Below are 18284 nucleotides of genomic sequence, written 5' to 3' on the forward strand. Positions count from 1 at the left end.
GCAGTAATTACAGTACAGTGAAAAATCTGTGTGTGACCCAATGATATCAGGCTTTAGATTTTTAGATAACTATATTTAGAAAAATGTAGTTAAAAAATAGCCTTGTGCATGAAGACACTGAGATCATTATGGAATGGAAGGAGCACTGGATCGGGAATTAAAAGACCAAAATTGCTCTGGCAGCACTCTTTGTCCAAGGTCAAGTGAGTCACCTTTCTAGTTTCCCTCAGCACTCAAATGAGGGAGCTGTAGTACATCTTTAAGATCCCAAATATAACGTACCAGTTCCTTTCATTGTGTTATAATGGGATCACTTTGTACAAGTCTCCCAGGAATGGGATCAACTGCAACTGTAGAGCCAGTAGAGGGAGCACAAAGCATGAATTTATATCTGGGTCATAGGAAATTGTGGGTTTAATGTGGTTAAACATTAACCACAGTTCTTAAAACAGGAGATTATTTCCTATCAGTTATGTTCAACTTGATATTAGCTATAATTTTGCCTTAAAATGGGTGACATTTTTACCACTACTGACAGAATTATACCTCTGTAAATACTGGTAATTATAAGAAAAAGCTGCGTATTTGTAAAAGGACACTTAATCATGATTATTCATCAACATCACCATGGTGTATGTTTTGTATTGTTAAATATTTTTAAATTTAAAAACATTGTAATTTTATCATATCAGAAATACTTAGTTGATATTATAATAACCTTGCTACTTGCAGTTAACCCAGAGCTGAAAGGGAACTATAACTTCAAATATTATAGGCCTTAAAGTCTCATTTAAATTATACGTTATTTATCCAGCATTCTCAGGAATTGTGGAGTTCCACATATTTTATAGATATCAAAAGTATGTTCCATTTGTTTAAAAATACTTTGGATAGAGATCTTGCTATTACATACTTTCTTGAGATTTTAAGTACAAGACCTTGCACATATTGGAGTCTTTTTCTTGATATTTCAGGTTTGTCAAAATGAACATGCATCATTCTACTAAGCAGTAATAGAATTCTGAGTTTACTTCTACTTTGATATCAAGACACTTTTCTCTTTTTGGTTACCTCACTCTCTTAAATTTTCCCCTTCTGCATATATTCCTATCTTGGTTCCTCCCCGCCCTCTTTCTTCTTTGTTTTTGTTTGTTTGTTTTGTTTTGTTTTTGTTTTTTATTATTCAGAAATTTTAGCTAAGAAGGCTAATAACCGAGCTTGTTGAGAATTATGTTAAATCAAATTAATAAGAATTTGAATGTAGGTCCAAGGAGTTAAGTTCATATCTTTCCTTTGGACACTGATAACCACTTCATGCATGGAAATTTTTCTCTCTTTGCTTTTGCGTTGTCTTTTTATTAAGAGGTAAGAAAGGGGGCTGCTGCTATTTTTCAGGTAGAAGTGGGTTTCCTATGATGTTACTATAAATATATTTTTGTTTATTGGGTTATCTAAAAAGTATTTCTAAATTTTAACTCAAAGGGCATTTTATCCACCAATAATAGTTCAGTAGATATTTTTTAAAAAAGAAAAGGGGGTAGGGAGATGACTTACCCACTGGTACCGTTGGTATATAAAGGAGCCCTCACAGAAAGTTGAAAGAAAAAAGAAAAGAAGAATGGACATCTGTGCCCTTGAAATTATGTTCATAAAAGAAATGGGATACGTGTATAAGCAGAAGATAGAGGAATATGTATGTTGAAAATGTGTAGAGCAAGCATAAATTAGTAATTAAATACACAAAGGTTGAAAGGAATTTGAAATAAGTGTATGAACTTTTTACAGATCAAGTTTTTTTAATTAGAGAAGTTGTGAATTTACGAAATAATCACACGTAAAATACAGGATTCCCATACACCACCCCACCACGAACACCTTGCACTGGTGTGGAACATTAGTTACAGTTGATGATAGCATTTTTAAAAAATAATTATACTTTTTTTTGTCATTAGTTACCTTTGTTACAATTGATGAAAGATTATTAAAATAGTTCTATCATCCGTTATTGACAATTGTATCTTTCCCATATCACACCCTATTGGGTGGGCTTTTGCCCTATTAGTACCACCTTGTATTAGTATTGTATATTTATTATAATTCATGAAAGAACTTTCTTATACTATTAACTGTAGTCCGTCATCCTATGTTTTATCTTTTAATTTTTATTCTAGTAATACATACAGTCTAAAGTTTCCTCTTTTAACCATACTCACCTGTATCGTTCAGTGCTGTTGATTACACTCAAAATAATGTGCTACCATCACCACCATCCACTACCATACCTTTATCATCAGCCAAAATAGAAATTCTGTACAAGTTAAGCATCAACTCCCTATTCTCTAACCCCAATCTGTCTCCTGGTAACCTATATTCTATATTCTAACACTAAGAGTTTGTTTATAATTAGTTTATAACAGCGGAATCATGCAATATTTGGCCTTTTGTGTCTGGCTTATTTCACTCAACATAATGTCTTCAAAGTTCATCCATGTTGTCTCATACTTCAGAACTATATTCTTTTTTATGGCATAATAATATTCCATTATTTTGTTTATCCATTCATCAGTTGATGGGTACTTGGGTTGCTTCCATCTTTTGCCAAACTGAATAATGCCACTGTGGATATCACTGTGCAAATATCTGTTGGAATCCCTGCTTTAAGTTCTTCTGGGTATATACCTAGTAGTAGGATTGCCAGATCATATGGTAATTCTATACATAGCTTCTTGAGGAACTGCCAAACTGTCTTCCACAGTGGCTGCACCATTTTATAAAACATTGCCACTAGCAATGAATGAGTGTTGTATTTCTCCTCATCCTCTCCAACACTTTTAGTTTTCTGTTTGTTTAAGAGAGGCCATTCTAGGAAGTGTGAAATACCTCATTATGGTTTTGTTTTGCATTTCTCTAAAAGCTAATGACATTGAGCATCTTTTTACATGCATTTGGCCATTTCCTCTTCGGAAAAATGTCTATTCAACTCTTTTGCCCATTTTTAATGGGGTTATTTGTCTTTTTATTGTAGAGTTGTAGGATTTCTTTATATATTCTAGATAGTAAACCCTTATCGGATGTGTGCTTTCCAAATATTTTCTCCCATTGAGTAGGCTGCCTTTTCACCTTTTTGACAGAGTCCTTTGATGTACAAAAATGTTCATTTGTGAGGACGTCCCATTTGTCTATTATTTCTTTCATTGCTTGTGCTTTGGGTGTAAGTCTAAGAAACCTTCGCTTACCATAAGATCTTGAAGATGCTTCCCTATATTTTCTTCTAGCAGTTTTATGGTTCGGTCTCTTTTAATTAGGTCTTTGGTCCATTTTGAGTTAATTTTTTTATAGGGTGTGAGATAGGGGTCTTCTGTCATTCTTTTGGACATGGATATCCAAGTCTCCCAGAACCATTGGTTTAAGAGACTGTTCTGTCCCCGTTTAATACTTTGCCATGTGCATGACTGGTTATTTTTGGTTCTATATGTAATTTCTTGTTATACAGTCATAATGTAATCAAGATCGTAGTGGGCATTCTAACCATAATTTTCAAGTTCTTGCTAAAATACCTCCTGTATTTTTATGGTAATAAAATTGGTGTTTTGGGTTGGAATTCAAGGTGTATGCTTTTGTTGGGGACCTTGTTTACTAGATTTTGTAAATACTATCTTTTTGACTTTTGCTTTTACTTTAGAGTTTTTTAAAAGAACAAGTGATTGCATCTTCCTTAGTGTGTTGAAATATTGAGTAATGTAGAGTCTAAAGGCTCATGTGGCATTCAGCAAACTGATGGACACATTTTATGTCCATGCTTTATAATCTGTACGGCCACTCCAGTAAACATTTGCATTTTAATGAGCCTTACTTAGCAGTCAGCAAGCTGACGGTGCCCAGGTTTCCTATTTTGTACTCTACCTACTATGCCTTTGTAGAATACTTATCCACGATGGAAATGAATTTTAAGCTAGTTACTATATGTTTAAAATAATGTTTTGGTTATTAAGACAGTTAAGTGAATGAATGGACAGTTTACTCAGCCTTAATCTTGCTTCTTTTTATAAATGTCAATCTTCTTAGCAAAGATAATTATGTAGCTAACTATCTCCTTTATTTTAATTTTAGGACCTTAAAATATGATTTTTTTGTCTAAAAATAAAGAGATCTCTTATTTCCTATTTTATAAGGCAGTACATTGACATCTTTGTAGTTTCTTTTATTGGAAGAAGAAAAGTATAGGAGAAAAAGAAAGAAGACAAATCATGAGTAGCTAGCATATCTTAGACCCTGTTGTATGTGGAACATTGTAGAAAGATCTACAGTAGAGGCCTTAAATGAAGTTAGCATTCAGGGAAAAAAATGTTCACAATACATATATGCATGATATACATATAGGTATATAGCAATTTAAGAACAACTATGAAGTAGCTTATAAAAAAACAAATAATTAAGATTAGATAATTTGGAGGAAAGCCTAGGAAGTTACTGTTTCTGTTACATTCTACAAATACAAAGAAACAAATTTCATAAAATTAATTCATTCTAATCCTCAGACTTTGATTTTTTTTATTTTAATGAGATGTTATATACCTCAGATCCTTTCCATACTTGTTTGAGCCATCCACTATCTGTTCCTAAGGCTCCCTACGCCTTTCCCTACACCTCTGATGTGATCTTACTGTCTTTTACAAAGGTTACTTGAATCCTATCCTTACCAGTCATTGGTCTTTGTGACCTTCTTTTCACAGGAAGCAGAGAAGTCAAGAATGAAAGAGGAACACATTCTTTGTGAGCAACCAGTATTTCAGAAACAGTGTTTTAGAAGTTGTAGTCATCATCTTAAACTCCCCTCAGCTACATACCTCCACAGCACACACTCAAATGGTGCCTCTTCCCCCACATCCCAATATAGTTATTTAGTCATTTTAGGTTAGACCAGTAGTCAATATGTGCCTTGTTGTGTCCACATTTTACTCGATGATGAACCATATGGTGTAATATGATCATATTTACTTTCTTGAATAATTTGTCTAAAACTGTCTTCATTTTAACCCTCATTCTACAATAAAAGTTTGGCAGGGTGAAGAATTCTAGAACTAAAGTAATTTTGACCCTTCATTTGGAAGGCATTGCTCATTGATTTTTAGCTGTTGTGTCTAATGCCATCCATACTAATTCTTAACAGATTGTTTATGACCTTCCCTCCCTACCTCCCTCCTTTTTTTCTCTCTCTCAGTTTTTAGGGCCATCTTTTATATCCAGTGTTTTGAAACTCCAGTCATGTGCTATGATTTGCGATTTTTTTGTTTGTTTGTTACTTATTTTCTGAATTCTTGGTGGGCTTTTTCATTCCAGAAATTCATCTTTTTCAGTTTTGACAACTTTTCTTGAAATAATTCTTTTATAATGTCCTCCTTCTACCCTTTTATTTTCTCTGTTCCTTTTAAAAATCTCATTGGTTGGATATTAAACCTCCTAGACCAGTTCTCTAATTGTCATTTCTTTATTATTTTCCATCACTTCTTTCTTGTTCCATTTTCTGAAAAGTTCTTCAAATTTATTTACCAGTCCTTCTGTTGGATTTTTCATCTCTGCTATCATATATTCATTTTCCAAGAGTTCTCGTTTTGTTCTCTGATATTCCTTTTTATATGGCCTCCTTGTTTTATAGCTGCAATATATGTACTTTTCTCACTGAACTTATTAACTGTAACATTTTGGAAGTTTTCTACTGCTACCTGCATTGCCTCTGATTTATCCAAGTTCTTTTCTTTTCTTCTTCTTGTTTTGTTTGTCATTGCAATCCTTGGCAAAGAGTTCATATTTAAAAGTGAGGCACTGAAAAACTAATCAGGAGTTCTGTGTACTTGGGTTGGGCTTTGTTGACTGGTGGGTGTGTTTCAGGGAGCTCCAACTGGGCTGTTTCTTTGGGGAATTCTAAAGTAGCAGTATCTATGGACCTTTTGTCTTGCACTTTTCAGTTTCTCCTAGAGTAGTCTTCCAATATTTTCCCTGGTTATACAAACCGAGTTGCTGGCATTTTCTTAGCTGATGGCAGCAATGAAGCCAGGGATTTCAGTGTTCAGCATCTAGACTTTTATTTAATAGCTCTGTTTCCATTAAGTAACTCTCATCCTCAGTTATGCTTTATGTCCCTAAGTCGAGAGTTTCTCTGGTTCATAGTTTGAGGGGAAATACCTCTATTCTGCCAGGGTGGAGGAAGGTAGGCCCTGTAAAGGGGAGGGAAACTGAAGGTCTGATTTTTTAAATATAGTTTTTCAGTTATTCTGCCTCTTTTCAGCTTATCTGTACCCTACTGTCTAATACCTGGTGCTTCTAAAACACATGCCTTTCTGGAGTTCTAGAATACAAACTTTCTGGAGTTCTAGAATACAAACTCTTCTACCTTAGGTTTCAGTTTTCTCTGGTCTCTCTTATTTTCTCTGATCACTAAGTTTTCTCATCCATTGCATGACTTCTAATTCTAGTTGTATGTTGACATTTCTCAAATATGTATCTTCAACCTGAATCTAGATCTTTTCTTGAAGCTGGACTCAAATATCCAACTCTACTTGAAACTAGCATTTGGATAACTAACAGGCATCCCAAACTTAACTACATTTGAAAGGGAACTCCTCATGTTCTCCCTGGAACTCTTGCCCCACAGTCTTTCTCATTTCAGTAAGTGGTGTACCCATCCTTCCATTTGCTTAGGCTAAAAACTTTGATAATATCCTTGACTTTTCTTTTTCTATTATGCCCCAAATCCAATTTGGCAGCAACTCCCATTGGCTTTACCTTCAGATTGTGTCTAGAATCTGCCACTCCCTGCTGCCTTCACAGTTATCACCCACAGCACTAGTATTTAACTGGATTCCCAGCTTCCAGGTTTACTCCTCTTACATTATCAACACAATGAAATGACCTTTTAATAAAAACATAAGTCAGAACAGGTTACTTCTTTGCTCAGAAACCTCCTGTAGTTCTCCATCTCACACAATGGAAAAGCCAAAGTCCTTAATAGTCTGAAAATGTGGGTTTTGTGTCACACTTAGGAAGGTCTTTTCTACCCTGCAAATTATATAGATATAAAATTATCCTGTATTTTCATTGTATGTGATTGTGTGTGTGTGTGTTTGATTCTATGTATGAAATAAGGTAAGCATCTACCTAATTTTTTCCAAATAGAAATCCCACTAGTTGGATGTTTAACCTCCTGGACAAGTTCTCTAAGTATCATCCAACACCACTTTTTTTTTTTTTTTTTTTTTCCATATTACTCCCCTATATCCCCGTCTCATATACATTTAGCATTGGCGTATTGCCTTTGTTACGTTTAATGGAGGTATATTACAATGTTACTGTTGACCATAGACTCCAGTTTGCTTTGATTATGTTTTTTCCTGAATACCATCCCTTTTTCAAATTTCTACATGGTTGACATTCATTTGCTTTCCCACATGCAAAAACAGTTTTATATTTGTATATTTAGTAACAGTCATTGGCCACTCCAGTTTTTGCCACGTTATACAGTCCCAGTCTTTATCATCTATCTTTACCTCTGGTGTCATACATTCTCCTATCCCACCTCTTTCAGCTTTACTCACAGACATCTTTGTTCAGTGTACTTACAGTACTGTGCTACCATCACACAGTATTATGCTATCTATTTCTGGATCTATGCAATCAATCCTAAACATTCTGTAGTCCTTCAGCATCAAATGGCTGATCTCTGCCCACTTTCTATCTCCTGGTCGCCTGTGTTGTCAGCTTTTAACTCCCAAAGTTTGTTCATTAATGTCTATTCATATTAGTGAGACCATACAGAATCTGTCCTTTTGTTTCTGGCTAACTTCACTCAACATAATGAACTTTTTAAATAGTTCAAGCTTTCACCACTGATACGAGTGCATTTCTCAATCATAATCTGTTCTGTTGACTTATTTATCTGTTCTTATGCCAATAACACAATGTTTAATTCATTTTACTGTTTGATTATCTGATAGAGCAAGCCTCAAACCCCACTCTCCTACCTCCTATTATTGCTCTTTAAAATATTTTATTGGTACCTTATGTCATTTCAAAGGAAATTACATATAAATATATTTTCAGACCTACCAGCAAGGATTGAATTGCTCTGAAAGTGATGGAAATGTAATTACTAATTTATCAGGACAAGCATTTGTTCATTTTAAACCTTTTTAAATTCTTTGATTTACAAAGACAGACTCTTACTAAAAGAGTTTAAATTTAAGAAGAATTTACAATTCATAGATGATATCCTTGTTGCCACAAAACCCACTAACATTACATATTGTACTCTCTCACATGGAAAAAAAATCTGTTTATTTTACCCATGTTCCCTATGGTTATAAGCTATTCTATTTCCCAGCTGCAAAATCACAGGTCACATTACTTTTCATACTACTTTTTTTTTTTTTTGCTTGTTTGAGTCTTGTTTGGGATATTTGATAGGCATAACATTTATAAGACTTTTCGTTGGCCTTTTTAAAGGTAATTTTAAAAAAGAATACACATACAATTTTTGATGTACAGTCTTATGAATAACTTATATAAACCAAGAGGTTAGGGAACTGTAAATTTGGGTCCTTTTGCCCTTTTCTCGCGTTTCAAAAAATATTTGGAGAATAACTGATCTAAAGAATTTATTTTATGCAATTGCAGATGCCGTTTTTAGTTAGCAACTTACTCATACTCAGAAATAGTTCGTACGTACAAGTGCCTGTCCACCGTGAGAATATATATTCTAATGAGATAAATTAAATTTTGAATTGCATTTGTCCTATAGAAACTCTCTTACAGTGTAGTTATCATTAAAATGCAATAATGAGTCTTATTTTTCAGATGCTTTACAATTTTTATTCAATAAAAAAACTGTAAAGCATTGTTTCTGAAAAAAAGAGTTCAAAAACACCCAATTTATTTATGAACTTTTGAAACATACCTATTAGTAATTGGAGACTGGTTGTGATTATTTCAATCCATTAGTAATAAATTGAAATTATTTGAAAACAGGACTAATTTTCATTAAGCCTTATTAACAATGAGGATCAGAAATATGTCTTAATTATTTTTGTGCATTCCACTTTTCTGGATGGAAAGTATTAAAGGTTGGTCATTTATTCTGTCTAGATCTGCTTTGAAGAAGTGGGAAAAGGAATGAAAGTAGAATATCACAGTCCTTTATCTCATTGGCATTATTGGTAATTCTTCCCTTTTTGTCACTTGTTTTCTGTCCTTCAGAATATTTTGCTTTTATGAAATATTCTAACTACGTATTGAATGAACTAGACCCATTGCATAAAATGAGGAAGCAACTTTTGCCAATACCCTACTAAACTTGGTTTCTGGATTCACTCTTCTCCTGCCCCAGGATAAAATCTTTGGGCAGATCTGTAGCCTTTTTAGTCCCTTTCAGTCAAAGGAAATGTCTCATATCAGGAGTTAGAATTTTCCATCCAGAATAATTGTTAAGTTTCTGCAGTTCAGAGTAATAATCAATCAAAATTCTGAACTCTTCTCTGTTCCCCTCTCCCAGCTCAGGCTGCTTCAGGCTAGAGAGCCTGCATTAGAGGAATAAGATTTGTTCAGCATCTTTTCCCTTTCCATGTCCCTTCCTGTCCACTTCCACGTCTGCTGTCTGTGACCTCTCCAGCAGTAGGTTCATGGATAAAAAGGGTTAGAGAGAAAAGGCACAGTCTGATAGATGAGTGCACTTCTCATATAACATTGGTGCTGTCTGGTTATAATAGCTGTTCAAAGTGGACTTTTTGTCAGCACATTTGCAGATGTCCAAGAGATCTTCCAGTAGGTATTTTGACAGAGACAGTACCTCTCTTCAGGCTGGACACTTAATAATTTCCCCTTAGCCACTAGACTTCCAACAGTCTATCCTCTACTGGGACTTCAAAACCCCTGCAGATAGTCCTCTTGGGACTCCAGGACAGTCCCCTAAGACAGGGCCTACATCTGGTCCATGAGAAACAATCAACACCCCACCAACAGAAAAAGACAGGTAGCTCTCAAAGGTGCCTTCACTTCACTCCGCTCTTGGACAGGGGCAGCCCTAGCCAGTTCCTCAACTTTAGATTTCACATGATGAGTCAGCTCCTAGCTCCTCTGTCTTCTAGACACCAAGGGATACTTGTCTTGTAAGTAATTCTAATGGTTCGTTTAAAGCCCCTGTCTTAGTTTAAGGTAAAGGAGAATATCCTCCTCCCACCCATGAGTGAAGGTAAGGTAAATACCACCACCCTTCATTATCTCTTTCAGAATAATTTCCCATTCTCCTATATGCTTTCACCTTAACTTTTTTATACACTTGAGTCAAGTAATGGGACATGTGGCAGAACTTAGTTTTTTACAGTCTTCTGTGTGTGGTCTTAGCAGTTCCCTTTAGAATGTGGAAGAATCTGGTTCTCTGTTATATTGTTCTTGGCCTTTGGGTACTTAGGACTAGACACTGAGTCCATTTTCATGTATCAATACAGTATGCTTAACATGTTCAAGTTATCGTTTGTGTAGCCTCTAAAATCTCCTTTGTTTCTCATAAAAATCTGTGTATAAGGGTATGTGAATATAGATAGGAAAAATACAAGTAAGAAAAAAAGTACATGTATATATGATAGAAAATTTTTTGTGTAATTTAACCTTATCTTAAACATGACATGCTTTCTTTACTTACTTAATTGAATATTTATTGAGTGCTTATCCTGTGTAAGGGATACATGAGTAAACAGGTAGACATAGCCCCAGGCTTCACAGAGTTCTATAGACTAATCTGGGAATAGAGACCAATAAAGTTGGTGTCAGATATAACTCTCCAATTCAGGTCTACCAATTGTTAGTTCAGTGTATTTTTTTTTTTTTTTGAGTACACTAATAATCTGAGAAGCATCTATTTCCAGATTGAGTGGGGAGAATATCTACTAACAGGTAGAAGCCTTTTGGGCTAGATTCCATTCATTCACACTTAATTACAAACTGAAAAATTTTTAACACATAGAACTGTACAATACAAAGAGTGAGCTCTGTGGACTATAGTTAATTATAATATAATTATACTATAGTTAATGGTATAATAAAATTGTTTCGTCAGTTGTAAGCAAGCTACCACACTAATCAAAAAGTTAATAATAGGGAAAATTGGGGAGAGGGGGTGCATATATAGGAACTCTGTACATTCTGCATGATTTTTCTGTAAATCTACAACTGCTCTAATAAAAAAATTGGCTCAGAATTTCTAGGTTTAGAATTTGATCAATAATCGTTGTATTTCTAGGTAAGTGGGCGAAAATGCTTGTTTGTTGTTGTTGTTGCTAATGTAGTAACAGGGTAGAGAAGAGGTAATTTTCTGGCCATAAAAATATAAGGTATTTAACTTAAATCAGAAACTAGATAAACTTTAAAATTTTTAAATCAGGGAATTTCTCCTTTGCATTTTATTCAGTGAATGATATTAAGTACCTCTTCTGCACCAATCATTGTTTTAGGCACTGGGAATAGAGTGATGAACCAAAGAGCTGAAAAGTCCCTGCCATCATGGAGCTTTCATGCTAGTTCGGAGGTTGGCAAACTTTTTCTCTAAAAGGCTGGATCATAAATATTTTAGTCCTTGCATGTCACATGGTCTCTGTCACAACTACTCAGCTCTGACATTGTAGCATAAAATCAGCCATACACAATACAAGAGTGAAGGGGCATGCCTGTGTTCCAATAAAACTTTATTTATGCAAACAGGTGGTGGGCTGGATTTAGTCTGCAGGTTGTAGTTTGCCAGCTTCTGTTCTAGTGGGTGGAAACAGACAATAAAAATATATCAGAATACTATATAGTATTTTAGAAAGTGGTAAGTATTATGGGAGAAAATAAAGCAGAGGAAGGATAAAGGAACATGCCAGGGTAGGGCTGTTATTTTAACTAGGGTGATTATGGTAACCTTCAGAGAAGTAATGACATTTGAGCAAAGAACTTCAAGGTGGACTAAGCCACGCCTGACGCTAACCTGTGTCAAAAAGGAAAGATTTGCCTGAAGGATGCTAATAGCTCGCAGAAAAAGCGCGGGAACTTCAGGGGCTTGAGAGTCAGAACCTCCAGGACACACACACACACACAGTCTCTTTCTCTCTCTCTTGTCTGTCTTTCTCTGCTGTGGTCCAAGCATGAGTTCATTCTCTCCTATTGCATATGGGTTTCCTCCAGGAAGCTGAACCATGATCATAGGCACCTCCAGAATTACATCTTTCTAATATTCTGACCAGAGAGGAAAGCAGTCTTTTCCACTATTCCTAGTAAGAAAAATCCCAGGGATGGTTTCCAGCTGGCTCAACTTAGAACATATGTCCACAGATCAGTGTGCGTGACCTGTGGAGTGGCACAGTATAATTGACATAGTCTGTGTCATGAACTCACTTTTTTCAGTAGAGTAGGTTCTAATCCTAAAAGAAGAGGGTGGAGTGAAGCTTGCTGGGCAGAAAAAAAAAAAAAAAATAGCTACCATAATTAATAAAATAATTCCTCAGATAAGAGATAATAAGTACTTATGAGTTTAGGGTCTGGAATCACGTTTCCACAGTGCAAATTCTAGCTCTTCCACTTAGCAGTTGTATCACTGGCAAGTTAATTCACCTCTTTATGCCTTAGTTTCTTTTATGTGTAATGTGAAAATAATGGTAATACTGTCTTCATTAAGCATGTTGTATATTAAATTAGTTAATAAATACAGAAGATTACAAATGTCATAGCCTACATTCTCAAGTGATAATCCACCACCATTCTTACTGTTTTCCTCCTCATAGCATATAAAAGATAACCAGTCACATCTGTCCTAGGAATGCAAGGTTGGTTTACCATTCCGTAGTCAATTAAATTCCATACAATTCATAATATCAGTAGACTTCAAAAGAAACCCATAACATCATCTTAGGTGCAGAAAAAACATTTGACACAATTTAACACCTATGTATGATAAGAAACTGAGTTAACTGGGAGTAGAGGGGTACTTCCTCAACCCGATAAAGGGCATCTATGAAAATAATAAACTTTCAGTTAACTATGAGGAGAGGGGATCTTCTTCAATCTGATAAAAGGCATCTTATGAAAAAATCGTACCTAATCATAAAGGACTGAATACTTTCTCCCTAAGATCAGCAACGTGGCAAGAATGTCCAATCTCACATTTATTCATTGTTCCGGAGGTCCTAGCCACTGCAGGAAGTCAGGAAAAGGGGGGAAGAAAAATCCAGACTGAAAAGGAAGTTTTAAAACTATCTGTGTTCACATATGTCCTGACTTTAAAAACTCCTTATAGTGTCTCATCATGTTCAGTTCACAACTCCTGCATATTTGTTCACTATCATGCTTTGTGGGATCTTGCGGTACACAGTGCTGCTTAATATTTAGCCAATGACTCAAGAAGATATTTGTGCAGATTTCTGGAGCTCCTTTCCTGGAATTCACTCCTCTCTAGTATTCTGCCCTGCAAATTCTAGCTGCTGTAGCAGCCCCAAATAAATGTCTTTGTCTTCTCATCTTAGCACAACACTGCTGTGTACTGTTTGGGTCCCATGTTTCTCAGCTGAAGTCTTGCCTGTTTTTCTAGGCAGCAACTCACTTTGCTAAAACTGCCGGAATGCAATATACCAGAAATGGGCTGGCTTTTTCAATGGGGATTTATTAGTTACAAAATTGCAGTTCCACAGCCATGAAACTGTCCAAATTAAGGATTCAATAGGTAGATACCTCCTCAGATGAAAGGCTGATGGCATCCGGGGTTCCTCTGTCACATGGGAAGACATGTGGCCACATCTGCTGGTCCTTCTTCTCTTGGCTTCTGGTGCCAGTGGTTGTCTCCAAATGTCTCTGGGCATTTTCTCTCTAAGCAACTCTGAGCTCCAAAATGTCTCTGCCTTTTATCCTCTTATAGAGGACTCGCCAGCAAGGGGATTAAGACCCACCTTGAATGGGTGGGGTCACATCTCCATGGAAACAACCTAATCAAAAGATCCCACCCACAATAGGTCTGCCTCCACAAGATTGGATTAAAAGAATATAGCCTTTTCTGGGGTACATAACAGATTCAAACCAGCACAGGGGCTCATGTATATTTCCCTTCTTTTAGGGATCATAATCCTGCATTTCAGACAGTGTGTAACATCTTAAAACAGTTGTTTCATGTGTTTTGTCCAGTTTTTTTGTTCACAACTGGAGGGTATGTCTAGTATCAGGTTAATTCATCCTCAGCAGAAGCAGAAATCTTGTAAACATATATTTAAAGTCATTCCTTTTTTAGAAATAAGGATATAAAGCTATAATAAAAAATCATACTTTATACTAGAAAAATAATCTAATGCAGCACACTTATGAGAAAATTGAGATACAATAAGCTCAATCTATTACAAGTGACTTGTAATAGATTATACCATTAGTTGGAAAGTCAGTCCATATCCCAGATTTTAAAAATCTTTCCACAGTTCTTTCCATTATAGTAATCTTTTATACATTTCTCCCATGTTTTAAGCTGTCAAAAAAATTTTAAGAACATTTATAAACATCCTCGTAACTCCATTTTTTGTTACATGATAGTATTGTTAATCCTGCTGTTAACACAAGCATGAAAACAGAATCGTGGTTACTTGCAGTATATTTTAGAATAATTGACATGCTGTGGAACTATATAATTTCCAATTAAGACACAGAAAAGAAGGCATTTAGTTCTTTTAATATAGTTGAGTTTTTTGCTTGTTTTTCAGTTTGTTTTCTTTGCTGTCTAAAAAACACAACAAAGTTCTGGAACAAGCCACACAGTCCTTGAGGGGTTCGCTGAGTTCCAATGATGTTCCTCTTCCAGATTATGTAAGTAGCTACCTTACATTGTTAATAAAAAGATTTCTCCTCATTGTTAAATTGATGAATGACAAACCCCTCTCTCAAAATATGACTGCCCTTTTGATGCCTGAGAAACCTTGAAATTCTCAAATAAAGGAGTGGCATGTCTCAAACTGAGAGAAAAAATTTCAAATGATGATTAACAAGTGGTTAAAGAAAATCAACCCCAAACCAACAGTTGTTAATAATTAGGGATCTTATTCTCTAAGTCAGTAAACCCACTCAAACTAATTCCACCAAACAAAAGAAGAGGTTTCACAGGAAATGTGCCAAGGTTTCTCTCTGAAAGGAGGTACACCTGGAACCTGAAATTGACAAGGCAATGGATTCAAGAATATTCTGTCTTTCTGGGGCCATTTAGTTTCTGGCCTCTGCTTCTTTCTGCTTAAGTTTAATTCTTACGCTACTTTCTCTAGGCCAAGTTTCTCTTTTTGCTCATCAGCTCACTTGGACCTAAAATAGCAACCCCAACTCTTCCCCTTCCCCCATAACATGTCCTTTTGAGTTTAGTGCCTTTAGCTAACAGAGCAGAGTCTTGAGGTTCTAATTCTCAATTCCTGGGAAAGAGAGTGTAGTTGGCTCCGCTCTGGGTAGTGTGCCACCTGCTCTAGTGAGCCGTGGTTAGAAGAGAACAGCAGGACCGGGTGGCTTGTTTCAGCCACTTTAAAGATGAAGCGCTCATTCTTCCTGCCAGAAAGGAAGGTGATCAAGTAGACTAGAAGCAGCACTGGGAGAGCATTATATAATAATAGGAAGGAGAAAGCATTATGAGCCCCTTTTGGGCAGTGTCACTATCTGTGACATTTCTTATGTTTTGGAACATGGCCTCACCGAGAATGCTAAAAATTATCGTGTCATAAATCATTGAAGAAGGTCATCAAGTTCTATTAAGGACTTCTCTAAGTCACCAGACAACAACTTAGTGGGCTTATGCTTAGAAACTTGATTAAAGAATTTTTAATTCTGTGTTTGAAGTGGTGATGCATACCAGACAGCTGGAGAGTTGTTTTGCTTGTTTCCTGTGGTTTGTTTCATTTCTAAATCTTTCTGCTGATAGGAGACTGTGGGAACAGCACCCAGTCCGGATATCAGTCGCTGATAAACAAAGATAGCTCTGTGCAGCCACAACATGACTGGGGCTATTTTTCTTCCCTTTTGTTTAGCGTGTGTGTGTGTGCGCATGTATGCGTAAGCGTTATGTTCTGTTATCCCATTAAAGTGTTAAGTTTATGATTCCAAAGAACTTCTCTCTCTCTCTAAAAGAAGTATCTTTTAAGATTTTCCTCCTAGTTGAATATTCTGAACTTTAAAAAAAAAAATTAGTGTAACAGCACACTTAATTCTACATTTACTATGACTGGTTTTCTTTTCTTTTCTTTTCTTTTTTTTTTAATTAAATTCAGTTTTATTGAAATACATTCACACACCATACAATCATCCATGATATACAATCCACTGTCCACAGTATAACATAGTTATGCGTTCATCACCACAATCTATCTCTGAACATTTTCCTTACATCAGAAAGAACCAGAACAAGAATAAAAAATAAAAGTGAAAAAAGAACACCCAAATCATCCCCCCATCCCACCCCATTTGTCCTTTAGTTTTTATCCCCATTCCTCCACTCATCCATACACTAGATAAAGGGGGTGTGATCCACAAGGTCTTCACAATCACACTGTATGACTGGTTTTAAGAAAAAAATTCTTTCCAATTTCTCCCTGGAAACCTTGGTTGGGGCCAGGGTGGCAGTGGGAAATTTATTAAGAATTTGAATTTGATTCATCTGTAAATGTTTTATTATTTTAATACACTTATTTGATTTATCTAGTATTCCTGTGTCATTGCTTCCAAAAAAAATGTATTAAATTCATATAATCCTGGGGGTGCACGAGCAGCATTCTCCCTGTTCACAGATCCATCAAATTGATATTTCTTTGAGAAAATGGGTCATGCTTAATACTTTTTTTACTATCGTGGGAGTATCAGTCAATAAAAAGACAGTGCCTAAGTTCGAATTAGTAACATGTATGTGAGTTATGTTACTGCTCTTCATAGTTTTTAGTTTTCTTGCATAAAATTTTCACAAGCACAAATGAATTTCTTAGAGCATCTGCTTCTAGAGATACTGGAAAAATTCCATTTGGAATATGTCATTCATCTCCTTATTTTTACGTTTGTGTGTTTGAGATTTTGCAAATCACAACGTTTTCCAAATGGGTTTATGTATTTGAATTTTGCTGCCTTTCCTCAGAGATAATTGAAGAGGGTGGTTATCACTGATTCAGGAGCAGTGATGATAACTGTAAATCATTCCTCCTGCCACTGATCTGAAAGGTGATTAAAGAAAACAGTAGTAAAAGTAAGCACTGCAGCATGGTCTTCCCTCATGATGACTCGCTGTTCTATTGGTTGGTATTCCTGTTGCTCCAAAGACTTCTATATATAAGTGATTTGCAAATTGTCATTAACTGGGAAGATAAAATATGTTCCTCCCTTTTTCTTCCCCAGAAATTACAGTTAAGGGTCTTTGAGTCCTTCTAATGCTTTAAACAACTTGTTTGTAAAAGATGGAAAGGGAAAATGAAAAGGTCTTCATGCTACAGTGCATTCCCAGATGCAACTTTCCACTCCAGGATTGAATGGATTATATTAGCAAAGAGTTTGAATAAGTGCTTAAAAATAAGGATATGTTTTTCTTCTCACTGTAGTACATAGAGTACTTTCCATCTACCTAGAGGCTTCTGAGTTTATTAAGAAAATGTTTATCCTTGTTATACTGTATAATCACGTCAGTAGAGTAACAACATAAAAAGCAAACAGCAAGTTACAAAAACATTAGTATTAGTACTTCAGTGCGACCATGTTTGTCTGAATATCTCAAGGGAAACCTGAAACCTTCAACCAACTTCTAGATAATGACGAAACTTCCCTGGCTGCTTAAGGGGGAATAAAACAAAAATGGCACTAAAGTCCTCTGCAGAGCACGAGAATACTCTCTAGAGAGAGTGATAACTGCTTCTTCAACCAGCACAGAGGCAATAAAGGTGTTTAGGAAAGCAAATAAAGTTTAGTTGACTTGGCCGTGCTTTGTTGTTTCTGTATCAGAGTTTTTATGAAATTTAATTCAGAGATTAAAGGCACAGGAGAGAGTTATTAGAGGAGACTCTTTCATCAGATTTTTAAAATATGAATTAACTTCTCAAACGACTTTGGTCATACACAGCAAAACCTGAATATAGAAAATGAAACAAAGGTAATAAATGAGTTATAGTTGCTTTTTAAGCTATAACCTTGGGTTTTAAATATTTATGAATATTGTCACAATGTCATATAAGCTTTATTTCCCTGATTTCTAACAATCATCTTAGCAACTTTTGGAGGTGAGA

General features: G+C 35.6%; 1 protein-coding gene across 4 annotated transcripts in view; it reads left to right on the forward strand.

Annotated features, from left to right (window-relative positions):
• Positions 1–18284, forward strand: part of DYM (dymeclin) — a 448453-nt gene that overhangs the window by 276213 nt on the left and 153956 nt on the right. For all 4 annotated transcript variants that reach the window (XM_037805588.1, XM_037805586.1, XM_037805584.1 and 1 more), the window contains one exon: positions 14757–14859. In XM_037805588.1, the coding sequence (XP_037661516.1) occupies positions 14757–14859 (103 nt within the window). The remainder of the gene's footprint in view (positions 1–14756; positions 14860–18284) is intronic.

The sequence above is a fragment of the Choloepus didactylus genome, chromosome 16, assembly GCF_015220235.1.
Source record: "Choloepus didactylus isolate mChoDid1 chromosome 16, mChoDid1.pri, whole genome shotgun sequence".
NCBI lineage: Eukaryota > Metazoa > Chordata > Mammalia > Pilosa > Megalonychidae > Choloepus > Choloepus didactylus.